The sequence below is a fragment of the Leptinotarsa decemlineata genome, unplaced genomic scaffold, assembly GCF_025532065.1.
Source record: "Leptinotarsa decemlineata unplaced genomic scaffold, Ldec_3_MD MMD2_tig00003557_RagTag_RagTag, whole genome shotgun sequence".
Lineage (NCBI taxonomy): Eukaryota > Metazoa > Arthropoda > Insecta > Coleoptera > Chrysomelidae > Leptinotarsa > Leptinotarsa decemlineata.
In genome coordinates, this window is record NW_027412590.1 from 1,262,501 (window position 1) to 1,286,577 (window position 24,077).

The following is a 24,077-nucleotide window of genomic DNA, read 5'->3' on the forward strand; positions in this document are numbered from 1 at the left end:
CTTCCAAAAACACATCATCAACATTCTCTAATTTTTTAATTGAGACTTCGAATTTCCGAATGTTACTGAAATCCAGAGTTCTTTCGTCGGTGATGTCGTTCATTGAGATCCTAAATATTCATATCCACTGGAATCTGAATAGATTTCTGTCAGGTTGGTTTGAAAAAGAGAGACCAATGATCTTTGTATCAATACCAAGCGATTCATAATTCTCAAATTTCGCTTGAAAATTTGTAGCTACGCAAATATTTCCATTCAGAAAATGAGTATATCAACAAGAATTAACTAATAAAAATACTGTGTCAAAAAAGTAACTGATGATATTCAGGAGAAACATGATAAGCGATAATTTTTTTAAGTAAGCCATAGAATACATAAATGCAAATGTCAAGTTACTCGTTGATTACAAAATAAAACATTTATTCAGTTTGTTGAGCAATTTTAAGGGAAAACATGAATTTTCCAATAATGAAAAAGTGGATATGCTTTATGTTTATTCGAGATGTTTGAGATATGCTATCCAATCTATGGAAATGTATCATGAAATATATCCTGGAAGACGACAATCTAATTATAGATAGTTTCAAAGTATCGAAAATAGTCTACGAAATTATGTGGTGGCGATAATGAAATCGGCGTTTTAGGTGAGTTCAAAGAAGATTCACAATAATGATAAAGTTACATTAGTTTGATTTAGGATTTGTAGAAAATAAGAAAATGAGATCCAGGAAGTATTTCCGAGAGAGATTGCTCATAATTTGGCCATATCCACTACGTCTGTACAAAAAAATTTAAAGAAAAATAATTTCAAGTCATATCGAGTCAGGAAAATTCCATCAATTTCGTTTGACCGATTTGAACAGAAGAAAAGTATTGGTAGATGGCTCAATGTAATAGAGAATGTTTCTATGAATCAAATTGCATGATGAAATATAGGGTGTTTCTTTAAAAAAAATATTATTTAATGAAATATTTTGAGAAAGCGACTGTGAATTTGTTTCCGGCATCGAGAAGTCCATTAGAAATGCCCTTTCAACCATATTCGTAGCATAAATATATATATATATATATATATATATATATATATATATATATATATATATATATATATATATATATATATGTATATATATATATATATATATATTCCATAGACGGATATGAAATTGTATTATCAAAATGGGTGTTTTGATAGGGTTACTTACCGCGCTCTTCAGCCATTTTTTGATCGTCATAATCGTCCTACTGAGAGAAAAATTCACAATGTGGAGGATGAATTTAATTCCACTTGACTATATGTTCAAAACAATAGATGACTAGTCAATCAAATGATTTGAAAAATATTAAATGATGTCTGACATATCGAGTTTTCATGTTTTATCGATGGATGCAATTTTTGAATCGACATCTAATGACTATTTCAATATATAATCATCTCACCTTGGCAAGTGCGACTGCAGGAAATGTATCCCATGCGAGTTCATGATTTTCTCCTTGTTTACCCAGTCGCTGTCCCCTGAGTATACGGGCAGCTGTCGAAGTAGCCACCCCCATGCCATCTCCTATGAAGAGGACTACATTTTTAGCATGTGGTCGACGATCACTAGCATATTCCAGTCTCTTCCTGAGAGCAATCCTCGCTTGTTCGTACCAGTATTCTCGATCTGAAAATGATTCATCGTTTACTAATTCCGTATTTTCAAATAGTTCAATTGATGTAAAAGAAACATTTCTTATTGGACAACTTCATTTTCGTTATACCTAGCATAATCCATGAACAAAAATCAAAACAGAGATGAACCATGTCAGTTGAACAAATCTTACTATATTTTTTTCTTCGAATGTATGGATAGGTTTTTGGTATACCAAATATGCTGGGTGAAATTCAAATTTCCATTTAGTTATTTTAATATGATTCACTCAAAACCCTTGTTTTTTTAAAAAATATTATCTATCTCAAATTTTTGTTTTGACCGGTTACTCACTAATATCGTTCCATATTTTTATTAGTTTCAGTAAATGTTTTTATATCTTGTTCAAGTCGCGATCATATTCAAATTATTTGATATCTTTCGAATACAAAATTTCATAGCTTCATACTTCTCCATCATTACACAGGGTGTTTATTAATTATGCGACAAAAATTGAAGGGACTAATCCTTGAACTATTCTAAGGATATTTCTTTTCTTGATGATTTTTGATAGGGCCTTTTGTTTCGAAGATACAGGTTAAAAAAAAATTCGAAAATAACAATTTTTGTAATTTCAAAATTGTATTATATCCTTTCATATTGGCTTTTCATTACCAAAACATCAAGAAATAAAATTTGTTCTTTATTTCCTTACTCATACGTCAATTCATTTGATGGAAATGTGTTATTTAAAAAGAAAACAAAGCCCGCAATATTCGATTTTTTGTTATCTAAAATCGCGAAAACATCATCCACATATCTTAGCCATATCCTAGGAAAATAATTCGACTTTTCTTCATGAGCAGATTCGAAATGGAACCGAAATTTATCAGTTGATGTCGAGGTGTTAAAATAACGGTTTGGTTGGAGAAAACTCCAGTAATATTGAATACTACACCAAATGTTCCAAACAGTGCACCACAAAAATGAAATTTCTTTTGAATTATTTCAACAGGAGTAATAGGAACAAACTGTTACATTGATTCTTTGTTGGTTACACTGTGATAAAAAATTCACTAACAATTGGGAAGAAAAATCAAACACAAGGGAGCTAACTAGTCTCTGTTATTTAACTAATCTGTTATCGATAATGTTATTGTAATTATGTTCAACACGTATTCGACTGTAACAATATGAGGGATAACAATAGGGATAGTAGTATTGTAACTGGGCACGATTTTCAATCGAGATTTTGCCTTCTTTCAGGTTAGGGAGGAGAACAAAAAATGTTGGGTTGCCTAATAACGAAAATTCTCTGATAGTAGAAAATAATAATTGTTTTATACCAAATAGTATTCAAATGAGAACAGAACCTGAGAGAATAATTTTGTGGGTCTGAAAGCCTGTAAATCATTGCCCACCTTTAATAACGAGGTTACTTTACACCCCCTAGATATCTTTAATTATATTGGAAGATTCTTAGATGTTAGTAACGTGAGTTTCGACCAATATACACTCTGCATCAGTAACTCGTTTGAGGGACCAGCAAAACTTTGGTTTGATGCGTTCGTGAATATTTTTGTTATTCATCGATAATTTCGGAAAGCTCTCTTGGATCTGTTTTGGGGAGCTACAAGGCAATTGCAACTGAAAATAAAGTAGTAGTCTGCGAGATATAGAGGAAGTGACGGTTTTTTTGTAAATTATTTTAATGAATATTTATCAATGGTCGGACATTCACAAACCCCGTATAGTAATGAACAACTGATAGCCACAATTGCGCTCCATTTTCCTCCGCACATTTCGGCGGTATTGGTATGAACTGGTTCACTGTTATCGGCGGTCGATAGATTGCGACAGGCTGATTATTATTTCAATATGAAAAAAATGAAATGGGAATGTAATGGTACCTCCCAAAACAGTATATATAATACTAATACTTTTTCGGCGGTCAATGAAACATTTTCCAAACTGAGTTATGAACATTTTCAAAAAAAAATATTCCGTTGTTAGATTCACGAATTGAATCCGAAACTGCGGAAAACTAGAGTTCATTCCAGACTCAGGCTCGAATTTGGGACGGATTTTTATAGAGTCATTTATGTAAATAATGATCCGGAGAACATGAGCTCATTGATACACGTTACATATCTCCTCTTGAGACCACTCTTAAAATATGGTATCGTTCGAGTTTGCCTTGATGCGAAGTTTCTGTCGAAGATCGATCTTTCTAACTCTTACTGGCAGATATCTTTGAAACATGAAGATCGAAAATATACCAAATTTATGGTAGGAAATTAAACTTATCAGTTTTGTGTTCTGCCAGTTGGAATCTCAACAGCGGTTAGTTTCATTACCCGGGCAATTTCCACCATCTTTGGGAAATACTACGATGACTGTTTGCTCACATATATTGACGACTTGCTCGTGATGTAAGAATCGTTCTAGGAAAATTTGGTATATTTGAAGAAAGTGTTTTCAAGAAGCGAAAGTTTTAAAGGAGAAAATGCCGCTTTATTCAGAAGAAATTGCATTTTTTAGGCCTCATCGTGAGTCCGTTAGATATGTACCTGGATCTCGAGCGAATACAAGCGATATCGTACTACAACATCCGAAGAATGTTGAGGAGGTACAGAAATTCATTGGTCCTTGTATTTATGATAGGTCTCTTTTTCCCAGAATGGCAGAGCTGTCCGGTCCTTTTACTTATTTACTAAGAAGCTTTCCACGATGGCAATGGGGAGAGGCGCAGGAAAAATCATTTCAAGACTTGAAGAAAGAACTGGAACGGGTTTCGTTATTATATCACCCTAATTTGGCTGGCATGTCGCCTGGCATGTCGCAACAGATGTCAGTGATTATGGAATTGCAGGCCAACTTTTCCAAATTGTGGACGGGGAGAGAAGAGTCATCGCATGGGCAAGTCAATAAATATTGGATAGGTGAAAAAAATACAGCGTCAATGAAAAAGAGGTCCTCGCCGCTCTCTGGTGTATGTATCCAAAGATGTAAAACACACTTGTTGTCGAACAAATTCACATTATATATACGCTCACTCACCTCAATACTTGTCGCCTACTTTCGCCAAGAATAACCCGCTGGTCTTTGGCCTTACAGGAGTACCAAATGGAAATTGTTCATGTCTCAGGATGTGAAAATGGTGAAGTAGACCCGGATTTACAAAAAAAAGTTCGTTCTCCAAACAATATTCTGTATAAAAGCGGGAACTTGCCTTCCGAAATTCTTCTCTGTATACCAGAAAGTATGTTAAAAAAATTAGTTTTGGAATATCACTGGGCGCTGGGACATTTGAGGGTTTACAAAGTTCGGGTAGCTTTACGTGATGAAGTTTATTTTCATAACATGCAGAGTGCAATAAAAAAATACCTAAAAACTTGTGATATTAGTAGTGTAACAAAGAGACTTCTGGCGCAAAATCCCATGTATTTTCTTATGGAGCTAAACTTTCTGCAATTTTTGGTTCAAACAGGAGTGGGGGAAACGTGTGACGTCATCGACGCAGGATGGAACGAGTTTCGTAGCGATTCAAGCATTCACGGCCCCCTTAGTACTCCACATCACCGCTCAGGCCCTCTTGCGACTCTTCCTCACCCCTCGGCCCCCTTGGTACTCCACCTAACCTATCAGCTCCCTCGGTCCCCTTCAGTCACGTGATTTTAAATAAAAAAAGTTTATAGTTATGAGATTCGAACCTGGGTCGTCCGCGCCGTAGACATTGTCCTTAGCCTCTACACCATCGTAAGATATTGAAGTTAACTGCGAATGTTGGGTATTTATAGCGTAAGTTTTGTCGGGACCGAAATTGACTCATTCATTATACTTGACAGCATTTTTTTTTATTTCCGTAGATTGTATTCGTCATTATCAAATTGAAGATATGAAAATATACTTAGATTTGGGAAATAATTAATATTTCATGTAAAGATGTGTATGTGTGTGTAAGAGCGAGAGGCGCGTGTGACGTGATAGATGCACAAATTTACGTGGCTTTGCGTATATTGAGAGATTCATTTACACACAGAGTCATCTGTGAGTGACTAGCTAAACTATCTATTGGTTGAAGAAGGACACTGTAAACATTAGACTCGTAGGACTGCATCTGTCAAATGTGAATACATGCCAGCATGGCGGGTTCGGCGTTGCCAGTTGTACAATAAATCAATGTTTATGGAGTAATGTAGCGTTGCCGGTTTTGGAATTAATCGTGAACTACTCGACGAAAATTGGAAGCGCGAAAGTGATATATTTTATAATAATGAATCAGATTTAAGAAAAAATATGACAACCTGCGATCTGTCATTGTATACGGGGTATCTCAAAATACATCATTGGAAACAAACATGACGTTTAAGTGTACAGGGTGCGTCAAAATATACCATTTAAGGAAAAACATGTCGGTTCAACAGAAGTCCAGCATTCCAACATGCCAAAAGGGCACTACGTCTCGTATCTTTGTTAACCAAGTTAGCATCGTTAGGAGAAAGAGGAGATTCAAAAATGTCGAGAGGTTAAGCGTTGTGGACTCAACGTGAGGGCAATGGGAGAGCGAAGTATTCGACAATGACATTTCAAAATACGTTGTTTTGCATAGTTTCGAAGGAAAACGATGTTTCGTACATCGTTGATAAACAAACATTAGTAATAAAATGGCATTCAGAGAATACAGACGTAAAGTAGAGGAATTTGAGAGACGTGTCCAACAAATAAGTAAAGATATTCAATTATATGAGGAAAAGAAAATGGTTCTCAAGCAGTTGAATAATTTACGCATTCAAGACAAAGTGTTCCAGCCTCAGAGTGTAGAATATGTCGTCAACGATGCTGAAAAACAAATTTTGTACTTCCGACTACAATAATTTCTGTTCAATATGTGAACGTACCGAATGTGGGTGAAATTCCAAGGAAATATGCGATAAGGCTAGTGTAAATAATGGAAATTGATTCGTTCGACATCAGTCAATGAGGATATTTGCGCAGGCGCAATTCCAAATGTGAATTGAAAAAGATATTTCAAGATCTTCGTCATTTAAAAAAAACTGTTGAATTTGTTCTAGAATACGCAACAAGATTAGAGTTGTACAACAATTATGAAATTTAATAAAGAAAATGAATATTTTTATTGAGTAAATGTTGTTTCATTTCAAGTTGGTAAAAATATATAATATAGGTATGCAAAATTATCGCTATCACTTATCGATAAAGCCAGGCACGTGGCTCAAAGTGACGAAACAAAGGCTCTTTGTTTGATTGCATAATATGTCATCACCTATTTTCCTATTCGTATCCAAGGTGACATTGATCACTGTCAATGCCGAATCTGCACCCAGAGATATGCAGTTCTCAAAGCGACGGAACAAAGGCTCTTTGTTTGATTTTGAAATATGTCATCACTTATTTTCCTATAAATACCTCCTGCGAGGTGAAGTGATGAGTTAGTTGTATCAGTGATACTAGTGACAAGTGTAACGATTTTATCTGAAAGTAAGTGTTTTTCATGTTCACTTTATGAATTTTTATTGCAAGATTTTTTAAACGTCTTTGACATTTTCACAAAAAAAAATATTAAAATTTAATGTAATTCAAAGGTGGTGAGAGTTGTTGTTGAATTATCATCAATTTGCCAAAATTTTTCTCAGATTAATATACTTGAGTGTTTTTCTAAACATACTTTTTGACGGTTAACGTTTTTTTCAATTATTTTGTAATACAAAACGGTTCAGCGGTATTTACGTATTCCTTAAGCCAACCCTGGGCAACTATTTTTATCCTACATACATCAGAAGATAAGGAATAACAAATACTGATATTTCTCAATCTTTAATAATGAATAAAAGATAAGAACCGGTAATTGCTGACATTCATTTTTCTCGAATACTATCTCTTACAGTAATTATTGTACCGCACAATTTGTTTTGATGTTAGATGGCAGCCTCATAACCGGGAAACGTGATTATGAATTTTACTCGAGAATCATCCAAGCTGAATAAGAGTTTTTCTCGTATTTTATCTATTTGCCTTTGACAATGCCATATCTTGTCTATATACACATTTATTATGTAGTAAACAGAAGCTCATTTTGTGAGCAGCTTTCTAGTTGAATTGAACGCATAGTGAGTTACGAATAACTTTCATTCATGTTGTCGTTTATTGAGAGAGTGTTCGTATAATTTGAAACATTGTTTTTTTATTTTTGGTTTCTCGCAGGTGGATTTCCTAAAATTCAAATTCAGTCGTGAAGAGGGAACCAATTAACAACAACAACAATTTGTTACCACACCGAGTGACGGAGGAGTATCACCCCCATTTAGAAGAATTTTTTATCAGGAAAATACGCTGTCGTGTTGTTTCATTTGAAATTGTACGAAATTAAGGTTAGTACTGCTTTTTTCTTTGTTCAATATATGTATAGAGTTTGTGGTTGTATACTATATTTTTTGTTCGACTCAAAAAGTTTTTCATTCATAGATATGATCCGCATAAAGAAGTGTTTTCAATATTTTTTATGTATTTAGTACTTGCAGAATATGTGTTTTAAATTCGTTGTTTTGAATGACAGTTGATTTTTTCAATTATAACTGTAGCTCGTTCATTTTTCACAATCACTCCATGAAACACATTACCCCCACTCTTGAATTTTATTTTTCTCTGGTGTATATTTGCATTGAAAATCAAATTTATTTCAGAACACTACATCAACGTGTGCAGTATAACTTCAGAGTCATCTCAACAACCACATCCAAATCCAACTTAGCAAAATTTCCAGAACCATCTCAACAGTGTCCACAGAACGAAATTCAATTATCTGCAGCTTCCAAAACCGACTCATAACACCTAGAATTTCATTTGTGAACAAAATATCGGTGAGTCATGTCAATAAATAAAATCCAAATGGTCGATTTTCCAAAAATCAAGTCGGTAATTGATAAATACATTTTACACATCAGAGATGATTATTCGGATCATATTGTCAAACAAGCTATACAATTTATTAATAAACATATAAGGAAATGCATTTTAGCTATGAAAAAAATTAAATTTTCGGTTGGGGAAAAAAAGAAAATAATTACACAAGTTGGGGAATTGAAACGCTTCAAAGTGATTATAAAAATGATGAATAATAAACATACAGGCTCGGGTTTGAAGCGACGAAGCTCCAGGGTGAAGTGGCAAAATGTTAACAATGTTTTCAATAGTAGAGTAACAACGGGGGTAATCATCAATTTAACTCATAAAGATCCTAAAAAGTTTCTAGACGATGCTTTTCCATTATTCAAACGTGAGATTTCCAAAATTTTGAAACAAATGTCATGCCTCAAAGTTAATTTTACTTTATCAGGGGATTTTATTGAAAAATCAAATGATGGGGAAATTGTTGATCGCAAATATTTCAGTACGCCAAATAAAGTTATCGATTCAAGTACGGACTTGGCTTCTTGGTACAATGAGAACGCTGTGGATGTTATATTGAATAAATTAGGCGAATTTGAAGAACAACAGTCGGGGTGGGCTTTGAGTAAAATTCTTTTGTTGGAGGTAGCAGTTAATAAATATGTGATTGGTAATGGTTCTTCTTTCATTCCACTGCCGCAAGAAATCGCAAGGAAGAAGGCATGCATTAATGTACAAAACAATGACGAAATGTGCTTCTTTTGGAGTATTATTAGCGCCTTGTATCCTGTAGCAAAAGATCCACAAAGGGTGTCAAAATATCCACACTATTCTACAGTTTTGAATACTACAGGGCTAAATACTCCAATGGATTTACATCAAATTTCCAAATTTGAAAAACTTAATAATATTTCTATTATTGTTTACACTTTGGAATTGAATCAAGCAAAGGAAAAATCATTCTTTGTAGTAGTACCTGCCAGACTCACGACAACAAAACGAGACAGACATGTTAATTTGTTATTGATTCAAGACAAATATTTTCCAAAATTGAACGATTATGAGGCTCCACCCATTAATGACGATGACGAGACTGAAATTAAATTCCATTATTGTTGGATCAAAGACATGTCTAGACTATTTTCAAAACAAATGAGTAATCATAGAGGTCAAAAGTTTTTTTGTGATAGATGCCTAAATTATTTTTCAAGTCAGCAAAAATTAAATGAACATACTATTTTGTGCGAAAAAGTGAATGATTGTAGAATTTCCTTTCCTACATACGATTATGTGGAATTTGGAAATTATGTTTATAAACAAAAATGCCCGTTTATAATTTTTGCTGATTTCGAGTCACTGTTGGAAAAATGTAACGAAAGCATATCTAACAAAACTACAAAATACCAAAAACATATACCTTTCAGTGCAGGCTACTACTTCAAGTGTTCCTATGACGACAGTCTCTCTCATTTCAAAAGCTATCGAGGTGAAGACTGTATGAAATGGTTTGCCGATGAGTTGTCTGATATTGCAAAATTTGTTGAATCTAAAATTGAGAATATAGAGCCGATGACAGTGCCTTTAAATAATATCGGTGCTGCAACGACTTGTCATATTTGCGAAAAACCGTTCGCCCCCAAAGATGTTATTGTGTACGATCACAATCATTATACGGGGGCGTTCCGCGGTTTTGCCCACCAAGCCCCCTGTAATGTCAACTTTCGAAAATTATTCGTAGTACCCATTACTTTTCATAATCTTTCAGGATACGACAGTCACTTCATTATCAGAGATATCGCAAAAAAAGGCTGTGTGAGCATACTTCCCTCAAATAAAGAAAAATACATTTCCTTTACACAGAAGGATGCTGAAACTAAAATTAAATTTCGATTTATAGATTCTTTTCGATTCATGGGAACATCGTTGGATGAATTAGTATCCACATTGGATCAAAATGATTTGGAAATTTTAAAAAAAGAATTTAGTCATTTAGGTGAGGAGAAATTCGCTCTTCTCACCAGGAAGGGAGTATTTCCGTATGATTATATAGATAGCATGGAAAAATTGAACATCACCGAGTTACCATCACGAGAAGAATTCTATAATAAATTAAATGATGAACACATAACAGAAGAGAAATATGTTCACGCACAAAATGTTTGGGAATCATTCGAAATTACAAATTTGGGATCGTATGCGGACCTATATTTGAAAACAGATATTTTATTACTGGCAGACGTTTTTGAAAATTTTCGTCAAAAAAGCATGGCAACTTATGGGTTGGACCCCGCATGGTATTATACTATGCCTGGGTACACGTGTGATGCCATGTTGAAGTATACGAAGTGTAAATTACAAATTTTAAAAGACATTGACATGATTATGTTTGTAGAAAAGGGGATAAGGGGCGGAATATCGGTTTGTTCAAATAGATATTCTGAAGCAAATAATAAATATATGGAAGCATACAATCCCGAAAAACCTTCAAAATATCTTTTATATTTAGACGTCAATAATTTATATGGGTGGGCAATGTCAGAATTTTCACCTTACGACGGTTTTCAGTGGGTGGAAAATTTTGACAAAGATGTAACTGAAATTCCTGACAATGCTTCAGAAGGCTACATATTGGAAGTTGATTTGGAATACCCTGAGAGAATACATGATTCACATAAAGATTTTCCGTTTTGTCCAGAGCATCAAGCACCACCAAATTCCAAACAAAAAAAATTAATGGGTACCCTGTATCATAAAGACAAATATATTTTGCATTATCGCAACTTGAAACAAGCATTGAAAAACGGTTTGATTCTAACTAAAATTCATCGGGTTTTGAAATTCAAACAATCTGCATGGCTGCGTCCCTACATCGAGTTGAATACTCGTCTAAGGGCTGCAGCCACCAGTTCTTTTGGCAAAAATCTATATAAACTAATGGTAAATGCTATTTTTGGGAAAACGATGGAAAACATTCGATTACACAGGGTGGTCAAACTTGTGAATTCCTGGAACGGTCGTTATGGCGCCAAAAATTTAATTGCGAGCCCTCGATTTCAGAGTCGAACCGTTTTCGATACAGACTTGGTGGCTATTGAATTGAAAAAGACTGAACTTGTTTTCAATAAACCTCTGTACATCGGAATGGCAATTTTAGATATTTCAAAAACATGCATGTTTGATTTCCATTACGATTTCATGGTGCCCACTCTAGGTATAGAAAATTGCAAGTTAATGTATACAGATACAGATAGCTTCATCTACGAAATAACGTGTGAAAATGTCTATTCAGAACTCATCAAAAATAACCTATCAAAATTTGATACTTTCGATTATTCGCCCGATAATAAATTTCAAATTCCACTTGTGAATAAAAAAATTCCTGGGTTAATGAAAGATGAAGCAAATGGTAAAATCATCACGCACTTTGCAGGGTTACGTTCCAAAATGTACACCTACAAAGTGCAGGGTGGAAAAGTTATCAAAAAATCAAAGGGAATTCGATATAATGTAGTCAGAAATAAAATTTATTTCAAAGATTATATCGATTGTCTCAGGAATTTTAAAGAAAAAATATGTGAGCAGTTCACTATTCGATCATACGCTCACAACGTTTTCAGTATCAAGCAGGTGAAAATAGGCTTGAGTCCACACGACGATAAACGAAAATTAATCCCCAAATCATCCGACACTTTACCTTGGTAGCACTATAGCTTGAAATGAGGTTATCATTTGGATTTTATTTCTATTGATGTGATTGATTGATATATTTTGTCCTTGTTTGAATATGACTGATAGGTGTGAGTTACTCTGAGAATTTTCAACAGCGGTAGGAGACCACCAACTTTTCAAGAATTGACTGCAAACAGAAATATGTTTGAGTATTTCAGTTTTTGCATACTATTTATTATTGTACATGTACACGTTGATATAATTTGAATGAAATATATTGAAATTTTGTATACTTATTTATTGTTGTACACACACGTTGATAAAATTTGAATAAAATATATATTGAAATTTTGGTGTTTTATTCCATAAAATAACTTTTTAAAGCTGTTGTTTTCACCTTATACATTAAATGAAACAAATGTTACAACGTTTTCTCATTTATTACATAAATCATACACTATTTTTTGTTTATAATAAAATAAATATTCACGTAAAGCATTAGCATACAGACTGTCTAGAGCTGAGGCTTGACAAAAACCTTCTATGATTTCTTCCAAAGTTAAATTAGTTTTATTCTCACTTAACCATGATTTTATTATATTGAAAACACCTCGATAATAATCACAAAAGTTCAAAGCATCCAGCATAGCGATACGGTCAGAGAGCACACCAAGGTGAGTATTCAGGATATCGTTTACATCTCGTTGAAACAGCTCCATGTTCGTGGTGTCCTTGGAAATGGAAACTTGTTTGGTATTACTTTCGATGTACTGTGTGACGTAAATGTAATCCCCGCAACGTGTTGTAATTGGATCATATTCGTCTACATATCCATCGATTTGTGATTCAAAGAAATTTTCCTTTATTTGTTGCAGGATGTCAATGAGGGTCGCCCATTCATAACTTGTTGAATTGATGGAACGAATGGAGAACTGCTGCTTCAAAATTATGCATGGGCTGAAATCTCTGCATGGACTTAGGCCACATCGAATTTCATAAGATGACATGGGGAATGCCATCAACAGCAATTGATGTTCGTTTCGAGCAGCCATTTCGTATCGCTCCAACGCTCTGTCTATTGCATTTAGAGTTCCATTATAATCTTCACCATCACTGTCGAACATTACTTCAACTTCACTACCGTAACCACTATCGAGAGACATTTTCAAACTGAATGTCCATCTGTGTTTGCATGCGCTCTTATAGCTTCAGATCACGTGGTCCGTTTCAGATATTGTGCGTTTGTTAAACACAAAAATATTTCTTCACAAAAGGCCCTCCCAATACATTGTCAGTGTGCTTGTTTTCCATAAGATTCTATACAAAATCAACATTTTCGATCCAACTGTTGTGTTTGTTATCCAAACCCAGCCATTTTACGTACATTTTTTTATCTTTCTTCCTCAAGACTTTTTCAACGAGATATATATCAGGATTTGCAGTTATTTGTAATTCTTCTCCATAAAAAGCACCCCTAATAGGTGCACCCTGCATATCTTCTAGCATGAAGGTGGTGGGGTTGGTAATATTGACTTTGATAATTTTGAATAATTCCGTAGTCCAATTGGGCGTATAGCCTTTTTCAAAAACGTGTTTCGCCTTACTGATTCGTACAACATCACCGACTTTGAATTTTCTAGGTCCAGCTATTTTCACATGGGTGTATGTTGATTTGAGAATTTGTTTTTCGTTAGTTTTGGTAATTTTCGAAGGTTGTATGCCCGTCTTCGAGTGTCGCGTATCATTGTAGGATTTTGTGATTTCAGGCAAGACATTCAACCATTTGTAGGTGCCATTCAGACTGAAATATTTGAAAAGTCTTTCTTTTAACGTTCTAATGATACGTTCAGCCATAGAAGCCTTCGTGATACTGTACGTATTGTAGTGATTTATTCCATGTTTTTTCATCAAAGTTTGAAACTTATTGTTGTAAAATTCTTTACCTTGATCGGTTTGTAAATTTTTTGGACAACGTTTCGTATGTGTCAAGATATCTGCAAACGTTTTCGTAATTTCCTCTCCCGTTTTTGATTTCAGTGGTCGAGTCCACACAAATTTCGAAAAACAATCTATGACGACTAGAATCAGTTTGAAATTTCGATTTTGGTGAGCGAACGATCTCATCTCAGCCAAGTCCATCTGCCATAAGTCATCTATTCCTTTGATAACTGTACGACGTCGAGGATAATTTTTTCTAATTGGTTTATGTAGTTCGTTGACAAGTTGAATCTTGTCTTTGGAAGTCATGACGACTGATGGTGAAGATGTGTGAACCCCGCTCTTTTATTATGGTTTTACTTGAACTTTATTTTGTATCTTTTTGATTTCCTTGATATTAGAATTTATTTCGGTAATTTGTTTGGATATGTCACCTTGAAATTTGGTTAGTTTTTCATTTACTTGGATCATTTGTTTTTCGTGTTTCTTAGCTAGTTGATATATAAATGAAGCAAGTTCATTATCGGTTCCATCCACATACTTTTTATTAGCAACATCGTAATCAGTGGTGGGGCTCTTCACATGACACAATTTCACATCACCACAATGAATATTAACATCTGAGGTATAATGCAACAAACATCCTCCAGAGGGCGTTGGCAATTTTCGCTTTCTGTTGCTGTCGCTACGTCCAAACTTATCGATAACCATTTTGAAAATGATAATGTATTGGGGAACGTAATGTATCTTATAGAATTATTTTTGCCTCTTTGAGTTCTTTCAAAATGGCAATGATTTCATTGTTGTGTGAAGTATTTCCTGCATCTCGAGAGGCTAGCAATAATTTGAGACGTTCGCATAGCTCGTTGGGATCGTCCCAATAAATGTATTCAATGGGTTTCGTATTGAATGTCATTGCAAGAGGTGACGTTTTGGGTAGACATGATGTCATCGCAGTAGTAGTAGTAAGAGATGTTTTAGGTTGAAAAAACCCAGTACCAGTTTTACGACGATTTCCTGCTGTAGGAAACAACGGTTTGATTATGTTGGTGTACTTGTATCTCTGTGTGCCTTTTAGATGCCCAGCCGAATTCTTGTGAGCGCTCGATAAATTCAAAATCTTTTTGTATACATTCAAATCCTCAGTGTTATAATTTTCAGGCATGTCGAGAAATAACAGTTCATATATACCGGGTGTTCCTTTCCAGTGATAACCAGCCAATTTTATGTATCCGCTACGCTTGTCAAAATCGATTTCCTTTTGGCCTAGGAACCATTTTGAAGATACCCCATCATATATGGGTCCGTATACTTTGTCGATTTCCTTGACATTTCCCCAATGTTTTTTAATGTACGGTTGAGACATTATCGGATATTGATCGATATATTCTTCTAAAACTTGTTCATTTATGCCTGACGCAACGTTGTCGTCTTGTTCGTCTTCTGCATACCCACTAAAGACGTTTTCATCATCATCGTCATCCTCATCTGTACCTGCAACATGTACGAGGGATTGGAATGGAGTCGTTTCAGGCTCATCCACTGTCTCTTGTTTGACTTCGGTTTGGCCTCAGTTTTCAATGGGGTACTAGCTGACTGTGTTGCTGTTTTATTAGCTATTTTCCTCAATGGAATAGACAGAGGTTTGAAAAATCTTTGCAATGACTCATCTTCTTCGGATTTGCCCAATTTCAGAGCCAAATATTTTTTTCGAATGATGCGTGCAATTTCGTTGATTTTATTCTTTCGAATAACATCAACTTCTTTGCTCAACGGTTTCATGATGGTGAATGATACTACATCACGCACTGTGTATACTTATATATTTGTCGAATCCTTGACGATAACGTCCACCATTCTTATCGAAATCTTTCATTATTACAACGGTTCCATATCGATGTTGCCAACATTCGGTACACATTCTCTTGAATTCATCGAAAGACATGTCGGGAGAGACGTGTTCATCGAATACATGTTTCAAATTCATTTCATCCTGTTTGAAAAGTACAATCATATTGCTATTGTCTCGTATCAATTGTTTGGGGATTTTTGAATATGTCTGACAAAGATAGGCGGCGTCAATGTTCTTATGCCTACATACAGAATAATATTCGCGAATTTTCTGTTGGCTATCACATGCGACATCATCGAAAATGAATATGGAATTTGATTTGGCTTCGTGAGGGCTTATGATATCCTCATTTTCCCTGAACGGATAATATCCCAACCCCTTGACTTTACTGAAAATTTCTTGAACCACTTGATATTCAGGTTGATACAATGATTTTGAATATACGTAGATATTTTCAAATTTGGCGCCATTCTGGTGGAATAGCAATGTTAAGATAGCGTTTGTCTTTCCACAACCACTCGGCCCACAAATTATTGCACGAAACGAGTTAGGTAATAATATACCATGCTTCCCAACTACACTCCTATTGTTGGCTTCATTCAAAAAGTCTAAATTTTCAATAGGTAATGTCTCGTCTTGTTGAACGACTTTCATGATGTGAAGCTGGATAATGAGTGCGCTACGGTTATAAATAAAAACATCACAGTCATCACCCAATCATTCTCAATGTTGACTTACTCCGGTGCAGGTGTCGTTAATTTGATTATCAATAAGCTCCCGTTCGAATTACATCTACCTGGTTATCAGTTTTGCGGACCAGGCACCAAATTGAAAAAGAGATTGGAACGCGGTGACACCGGTGTAAATCCTTTGGACGAATATTGTAAAGATCACGATATCGCGTACTCCCAAAGCGACTCATTAGAAGACCGTCATAAAGCAGATCAAGTGTTGGAAAATAGAGCTTGGGAACGCGTTAAATCGAAAGACGCTAGATTTGGTGAAAAAGCTGCAGCTTGGCTCGTAACTACAACAATGAAAGCGAAACGTAAGCTCGGCATGGGGTTGTCCTTTAGACGTAATATGCTTCAAAAAATTACTAAAAATTGGAAGCCACATTCTACCAACATTAAGAAATCTAGTGCTTCGGCTTTGCGAGCTGCTAAAATGGCATTGAGTCAAGCTGGAGGACGTAAGAACATACGGATACCTAGGATGATACCATTCGAAGCAAAATCTGGAGGAATTCTTCCCCTCATCCCTATATTCGCTGCCCTTTCAGCTTTGGGTTCGTTGGCAGGTGGAGCAGGCGCTATCGCAAAAGCCGTAATAGATGCTAAAAATGCCAAAAAGAAACTTGAAGAAGATCAACGTCACAATAAAGCTATGGAACATTTAGGTTCCGGTTTGTACCTACGCAAAACACCTCGAGGATTTGGTCTGTTCCTAAAGAAACAACAGCAACGCAAAGGGCGAGATCTTTACTTGAAAAAGCAAAAAAACTCCTACTGAAGCTACCCCATAGAGCATTATACGATTCGGAAATTCAAAAATGTGCCCGTCAAATGAGAATTCCACATTTTCGTGGAGTCTTTATGCGCGACACGTTGCCAACTCGTGGTCCTCGACTGCGAGAATGTGCTGTATTGAACTTGGATTCTCGATTGAATAAAGGCACTCATTGGGTAGCTTACATTAAAAACGGCAATGCTGTACAATATTTTGATAGTTTCGGTAATCTCAAACCTCCAATGGAATTGGTCAGATATTTTGGAGGGGGTATAACGATTACATATAACAATGATCAGTATCAAAATTTTGACCAGAGTAATTGCGGACATCTGTGCCTACAGTTTCTGCTCCATAATGTCTGCAAAAATGGTTGGAGATAAATCTTTGTGAGATTTAACCGATGCTGAATTGAAAACTTTATCGATCGACTATTTGATTGAGAATGCTAAACCTTGGGAATTATTGGATGTTTGGCATAGATTACCAAAGGACTACCAACATCGATTCGCTTTGCAGATTCGTTTACCATGTTTCATCCATTACCGACATGAGGTACCACCACCTACATCAGCTGCGTCATCGCTACAAAAAGCAATGTATTATGGTCCTGTGAGTTCGCAAATAGAATGTTATTATTGTAGAAATAAATGATTTTTATGCAAAATGTTGTTGTTGTTTCAATCATTATTTAAGGAGATGTCATACTGACATTATATCAGTCATGTCTATGATATTAACGCCAACGAGTCGTTCTTCGACGCTCTCCATCGATTTCAATCCACCCATTCGATTAGATCCTGATTCTGAATATACTTTGGCTTTGCTCAGTTTCCATTCGTACAACAGTATACCCAACATTGAAGAAGATACGAAATTCTACTACTATGAAAACGCTGACAAAACTAAACAGAAAAGCATCGATATACCTGTTGGATCTTACGAAATTGGTGACATTGAAGAATTAATAAACAAATACATCACGCCTAAAACGTTCAAGGAAAACCCTGAGGATTTTTTCTATCTGAAACCGAATAATAATACGCTGAAAAGTGAAATATTCTGTCTGAAGCACTCGATTGATTTCCGACCTGCAAATAGCTTGGCTCACATACTGGGGTTTTCATCTACTGTTCTCAAACCAAACTTACATCATGAATCCGATCTACCTGTGGATATCATTAAAGTACGCACCATACACATAGATAGCAACATTACGTTTGGAGCCTTCTACAACGACACACCGACTCATACGATATACGAATTTGCTGTTGGTGTTGATCCGGGGTATGCAATTGACGAAATACCTAATCACCCCATTTACCTACCTATTGCACATAGAGACGAAATAAACAATATCACGCTGCGAGTGCTCGACCAACATTCTAGGCTCATTGATTTCCGAAACGAAGAAATAATAATTCGTTTGGAATTGAAGCGGAAGTATGGTGCTGACTATCTATAAAAATAATACACCTCCATACCCCAAGTCAGTCTTCACCAAGACCTTCACTAGTCGACAACTATTGACAACGGAAAATAAATTGTTTCTGGAATCTCTTGGTTATCATGTTGTCCAATCAAGTGTTCAACATTTTCCGAAAACCGCAAATCGATGAGTCCATACAAAAGATAGAATGGCGGACCTACTATCCATATGTCAAATCTTTTCGCAACAATGATGTTATTGAAATTAACATCAATCAATCTGATGCCTACGATGCTTTGTACGATAGTCTGCTGTTCATTAGTGGAAAAGTTGAGAAAACTAAAGGGGACGGTAAGGTGTCATTCGTAAACAATGCTGGTGCTTTCATGTTTCAATCTGCTAGTTATGAGCAGAGTGGTAAGGAATTGGAAGCAGTTCGTGAACTTGGAATTGTTAGTACTGTTAGAGGCTTTCTCATCTACACCGACGAAGATATCAAACACTTGGCCACCTCCGGTTGGACTTTTCTCAACAATACAGGCGTCATCAACACAACTCATCTAACATTCAACATGCTCATACCCATCAAGCATTTTTTGAATATCTTCAACGATTATCAGTGTGTTTCCTACGGTAAACATACCATTCGATTAGTACGAGCTGGAGATGATAGCAACTGTTTCAAAATAGAAGAGACTCCTGCTGCACTAACACCGAAAACGGAAGTTAAATTGGAAATTGAAAATATCGAACTGAAAGTTAAACGACTCTTTCCGCATGATCAAATTAAATTGCAACTTTTGAAAGCTATCCAAGTAGACACTCCTATTCTCATACCGTTCAGAAAATGGGAACTTCATATGCTGCCAGCTCTCACACAAGGTGCAAAAAATGAAATATGGGCCGTCAAGACTTCTTCGTTCCTCGAAAGCCCTCGCTATGTAATTGTATGTTTCCAAAAAAATCGTGACTACACTAAAGTCAACAATGATCCAACAATATTCAATCATTTGAATATTACCAATATAACGCTCACTCTTAACGGTGGGAATTACCCCAAGGAAAATATGCATTTGAATTTTGCAAATGGGAATTTTTCGCAAGCTTATTTCAACTACTCACAATTTGGTCTCAGCTACAAAGTAACCAATCAACATAATCCTCTTCTCACTTCCACCGTCTTCACGGACAAAGCTCTCTTTGTCATCGATTGTTCCAGAAGGGATGAGAGCATCAAAAGTTCCAGTGTTGATGTAAAACTTGAAATCGAAGCATCCGAGGGATTTCCTCAAAATACTAGAGCCTATTGCATAATTGTGCACGACACTGTCATAGAACACCTCCCACTCAGCGAAATTATTAAAAAATGGAACTGAACATGTGATTTTGCTTCAGTATCAATCGAAGAATCAACATGAGAGTAGCTGTTGTAGATATTCAAGGCTTCACCGTCGAGCAAAAATTCCATCCTAAAGAAATAGCCATTAGGATTGGAATTCAGTGTAGTAACTTTTTACTGCTGCCAAACACACCATTTTCCAGTTTGAGTAAAGAAGATCGTCGTACCGCCTGTTACCTGGAGCGAAACATTCACGGATTGAGGTATTCCTCTGGCTTTGTGGAATATAATCAATTGGATGCCATCCTCATGGAGAATCTACAAGGTGTCGATGTCATTTATGTGCGAGGACATCAAAAATATGACTTTCTAACTGAAAAATTTCACGAGTTGAATATACCGACACGCGTTGTGAATTTGGAGGGCTATGACAATACAACATGGTTGGTTCCCACATTCGACAACAACGAAGGTGTCTCACCCTGTATGCATCACATTCGCAAGCGAACCAACTAAAATTGCAGTCTCCGAAACGTAGATATTTTATACAAATGGCTTTGTGATATATTACCAAAATAAAAATGTATAATAAATTTCCAAATCATTTCTTCTTTTTCATCTAACCTCACCGCCTTATGATACCCTCAACAAAAAATAGAAAACGTATGCAAAACGTTCGAAAGCGCACGAAAAACGATCGAAAGCGCACGAAAAACGACCGTAAACGCACGTAAAACGGTCGAAAACGATCGGAAGCGCACGAAAAACGACCGTAAACGCACGTAAAACGGTCGAAAACGCACGAAAAACGATTGTAAACGCACAAAAAACGATCGAAAACGCACGGAAAACCACGTATGTTGAAATGTCATTGTCGAATACTTCGCTCTCCCATTGCCCTCACGTTGAGTCCACAACGCTTAACCTCTCGACACTTTTGAATCTCCTCTTTCTCCTGACGATGCTAACTTGGTTAACAAAGATACGAGACGTAGTGCCCTTTTGGCATGTTGGAATGCTGGACTTCTGTTGAACCGACATGTTTTTCCTTAAATGGTATATTTTGACGCACCCTGTACACTTAAACGTCATGTTTGTTTCCAATGATGTATTTTGAGATACCCCGTATACAATGACAGATCGCAGGTTGTCATATTTTTTCTTAAATCTGATTCATTATTATAAAATATATCACTTTCGCGCTTCCAATTTTCGTCGAGTAGTTCACGATTAATTCCAAAACCGGCAACGCTACATTACTCCATAAACATTGATTTATTGTACAACTGGCAACGCCGAACCCGCCATGCTGGCATGTATTCACATTTGACAGATGCAGTCCTACGAGTCTAATGTTTACAGTGTCCTTCTTCAACCAATAGATAGTTTAGCTAGTCACTCACAGATGACTCTGTGTGTAAATGAATCTCTCAATATACGCAAAGCCACGTAAATTTGTGCATCTATCACGTCACACGCGCCTCTCGCTCTTACACACACATACACATCTTTACATGAAATATTAATTATTTCCCAAATCTAAGTATATTTTCATATCTTCAATTTGATAATGACGAATACAATCTACGGAAATAAAAAAAAATGCTGTCAAGTATAATGAATGAGTCAATTTCGGTCCCGACAAAACTAACGCTATAAATACCCAACATTCGCAGTTAACTTCAATATCTTACGATGGTGTAGAGGCTAAGGACAATGTCTACGGCGCGGACGACCCAGGTTCGAATCTCATAACTATAAACTTTTTTTATTTAAAATCACGTGACTGAAGGGGACCGAGGGAGCTGATAGGTTAGGTGGAGTACCAAGGGGGCCGAGGGGTGAGGAAGAGTCGCAAGAGGGCCTGAGCGGTGATGTGGAGTACTAAGGGGGCCGTGAATGCTTGAATCGCTACGAAACTCGTTCCATCCTGCGTCGATGACGTCACACGTTTCCCCCACTCCTGTTTGAACCAAAAATTGCAGAAAGTTTAGCTCCATAAGAAAATACATGGGATTTTGCGCCAGAAGTCTCTTTGTTACACTACTGATATTTGTCAAAAAGCGGAGGTATCTAAACTACCTAATCTGCCGCAGATGCAAATGATTCCAGAATCTAAAAGTGACTTGTTGCTATCGATATCCTGGGCCCGCTGATTCGTAGTCGTGGAGGCACTTCTTATTTACTAGCGGTTTCGAATGTCTTCTCGAAATACGTGGCACTATACTCCTTGAAAAGAGGAACTTCGTCACACGGCCACCATGGAAGACCTGCCGCTGACCAAAAAACTAATTCCGGCCAAGGCTACTTCGAAAAACAAGGCAAGACGTCGTGCTATCTCTCATCCGGGCCGCCCTTGAAGCTGCTTCAAGCTGAACAATAACAATATGTCTTTTGACATTTGGTTAGAGACAAAGGAATTACTGTTTCTTTTTGAAGGTCCATAACGGATTGGAAAGAAAGTTTCCGATTACACGTACGTATTGAACGCTGCACCTTTCATGCCAGCCATTTGGAACTATATCATAAGCCAGTTAGTCCAACTCGAGTACGCGAATAAAATGAATTCTGAACTCAAGCTGAAGAGGGGGGCCAGATGTAGCAAAACACGGGCATTTTTCCTTTGACTTATTTCACGTTCACTCCGTTAACATATATTTTTAATATATCCTGTACTTTTATAAATGTATGATGTGTTGCTCGCCACAGCAATCCTCGGTATGTCTTAAAACCGCGCACCAATCGGAATGAACAGTAAAACCGTCACCGTTTTCATATAGGAAACTATTTTATTGATTTGCGTTGGAGGAAAGAGATTTGTTGAAACGAAGTAAAAGTCCGTAGTTTTATTGTTACCTGGGGCCTGTAAGGAAATCCAGTAGTGTTCTTTTGTGAGAATTAATTACATCTTATTTTAGCTGTATTTTTGTGAGTGACCATCCATTATTGTGCCTTGTATTGTCAATTAATTTCACTCGGAATCAGTAAAGTTCCTTTTTATAAAAGAATGCAGTCTGATTTTCCCTGACCAACTACGAAAAATCCTGAGAGAAAATCCGTTTCTTTACAACATCATCCACATACCTTAGCCATATCCTAGGAAAATACTTTGAATTTTCTTCATGAGCAGACTCGAAATGGAACTACATTGAAGTTTCAAACAGTGCAGCACAAAAATGAAATTTCTGTTCAATTATTTGTAACAGGAGTAACAGGAAAAAACTGTTACATTGATTTTTTGTTAGTAGAATTTTGATAAAAATTTCACTAATAATTCGGAAGAGAAAATCAAACCAAAAGGGGGCTAACTGGTCTCTGAAAACTCCACAGCATATTAATTGGCATGGTGCTATAATTCGTCTTTCATGATTATCAACAGCTTGCGTTTCATGAACATCAAATATTCTTTAGAAAAAAACTTTACGCAGTTGAATCCAATGATCGTGGAGGCCACTTGATTTACGAATACACGGTATTGGGGTTTATCCCCTTGAATTCGAACTCCAAATATTCTAACCAAGAAAAACTCCAGTGTTTGCTGTCTGTATTCATTGTTCACTTCCTTAGATGATTACAACACAACCTTCGTGGACTGTATGTAATTTAACTTTGTTTGGATCACACAAAAAGTTATGATATTCTGAACATACCCTCTCGAACATACCCCCCGCCTTGAAAGGGTGCCTTTCAACAGAAAATATTAAAGGACTGCACTATATATAATTGAACTGAGCTACAATATATTCTACATAACTGTTTTTGAAACGCATGTCTTCACTCTAACGCAGCCACTTCGACTTC

General features: G+C 36.2%; 1 protein-coding gene across 1 annotated transcript in view; it reads right to left on the reverse strand.

The window, feature by feature from the left end:
- The window catches only part of LOC111512315 (alkaline phosphatase), a 952,023-nt gene that overhangs the window by 464,304 nt on the left and 463,642 nt on the right, over positions 1 to 24,077 (reverse strand). Inside the window, exon 3 of the mRNA XM_074178167.1 lies at positions 1,441 to 1,664. Coding sequence (XP_074034268.1) covers positions 1,441 to 1,664 — 224 coding nt within the window. The remainder of the gene's footprint in view (positions 1 to 1,440; positions 1,665 to 24,077) is intronic.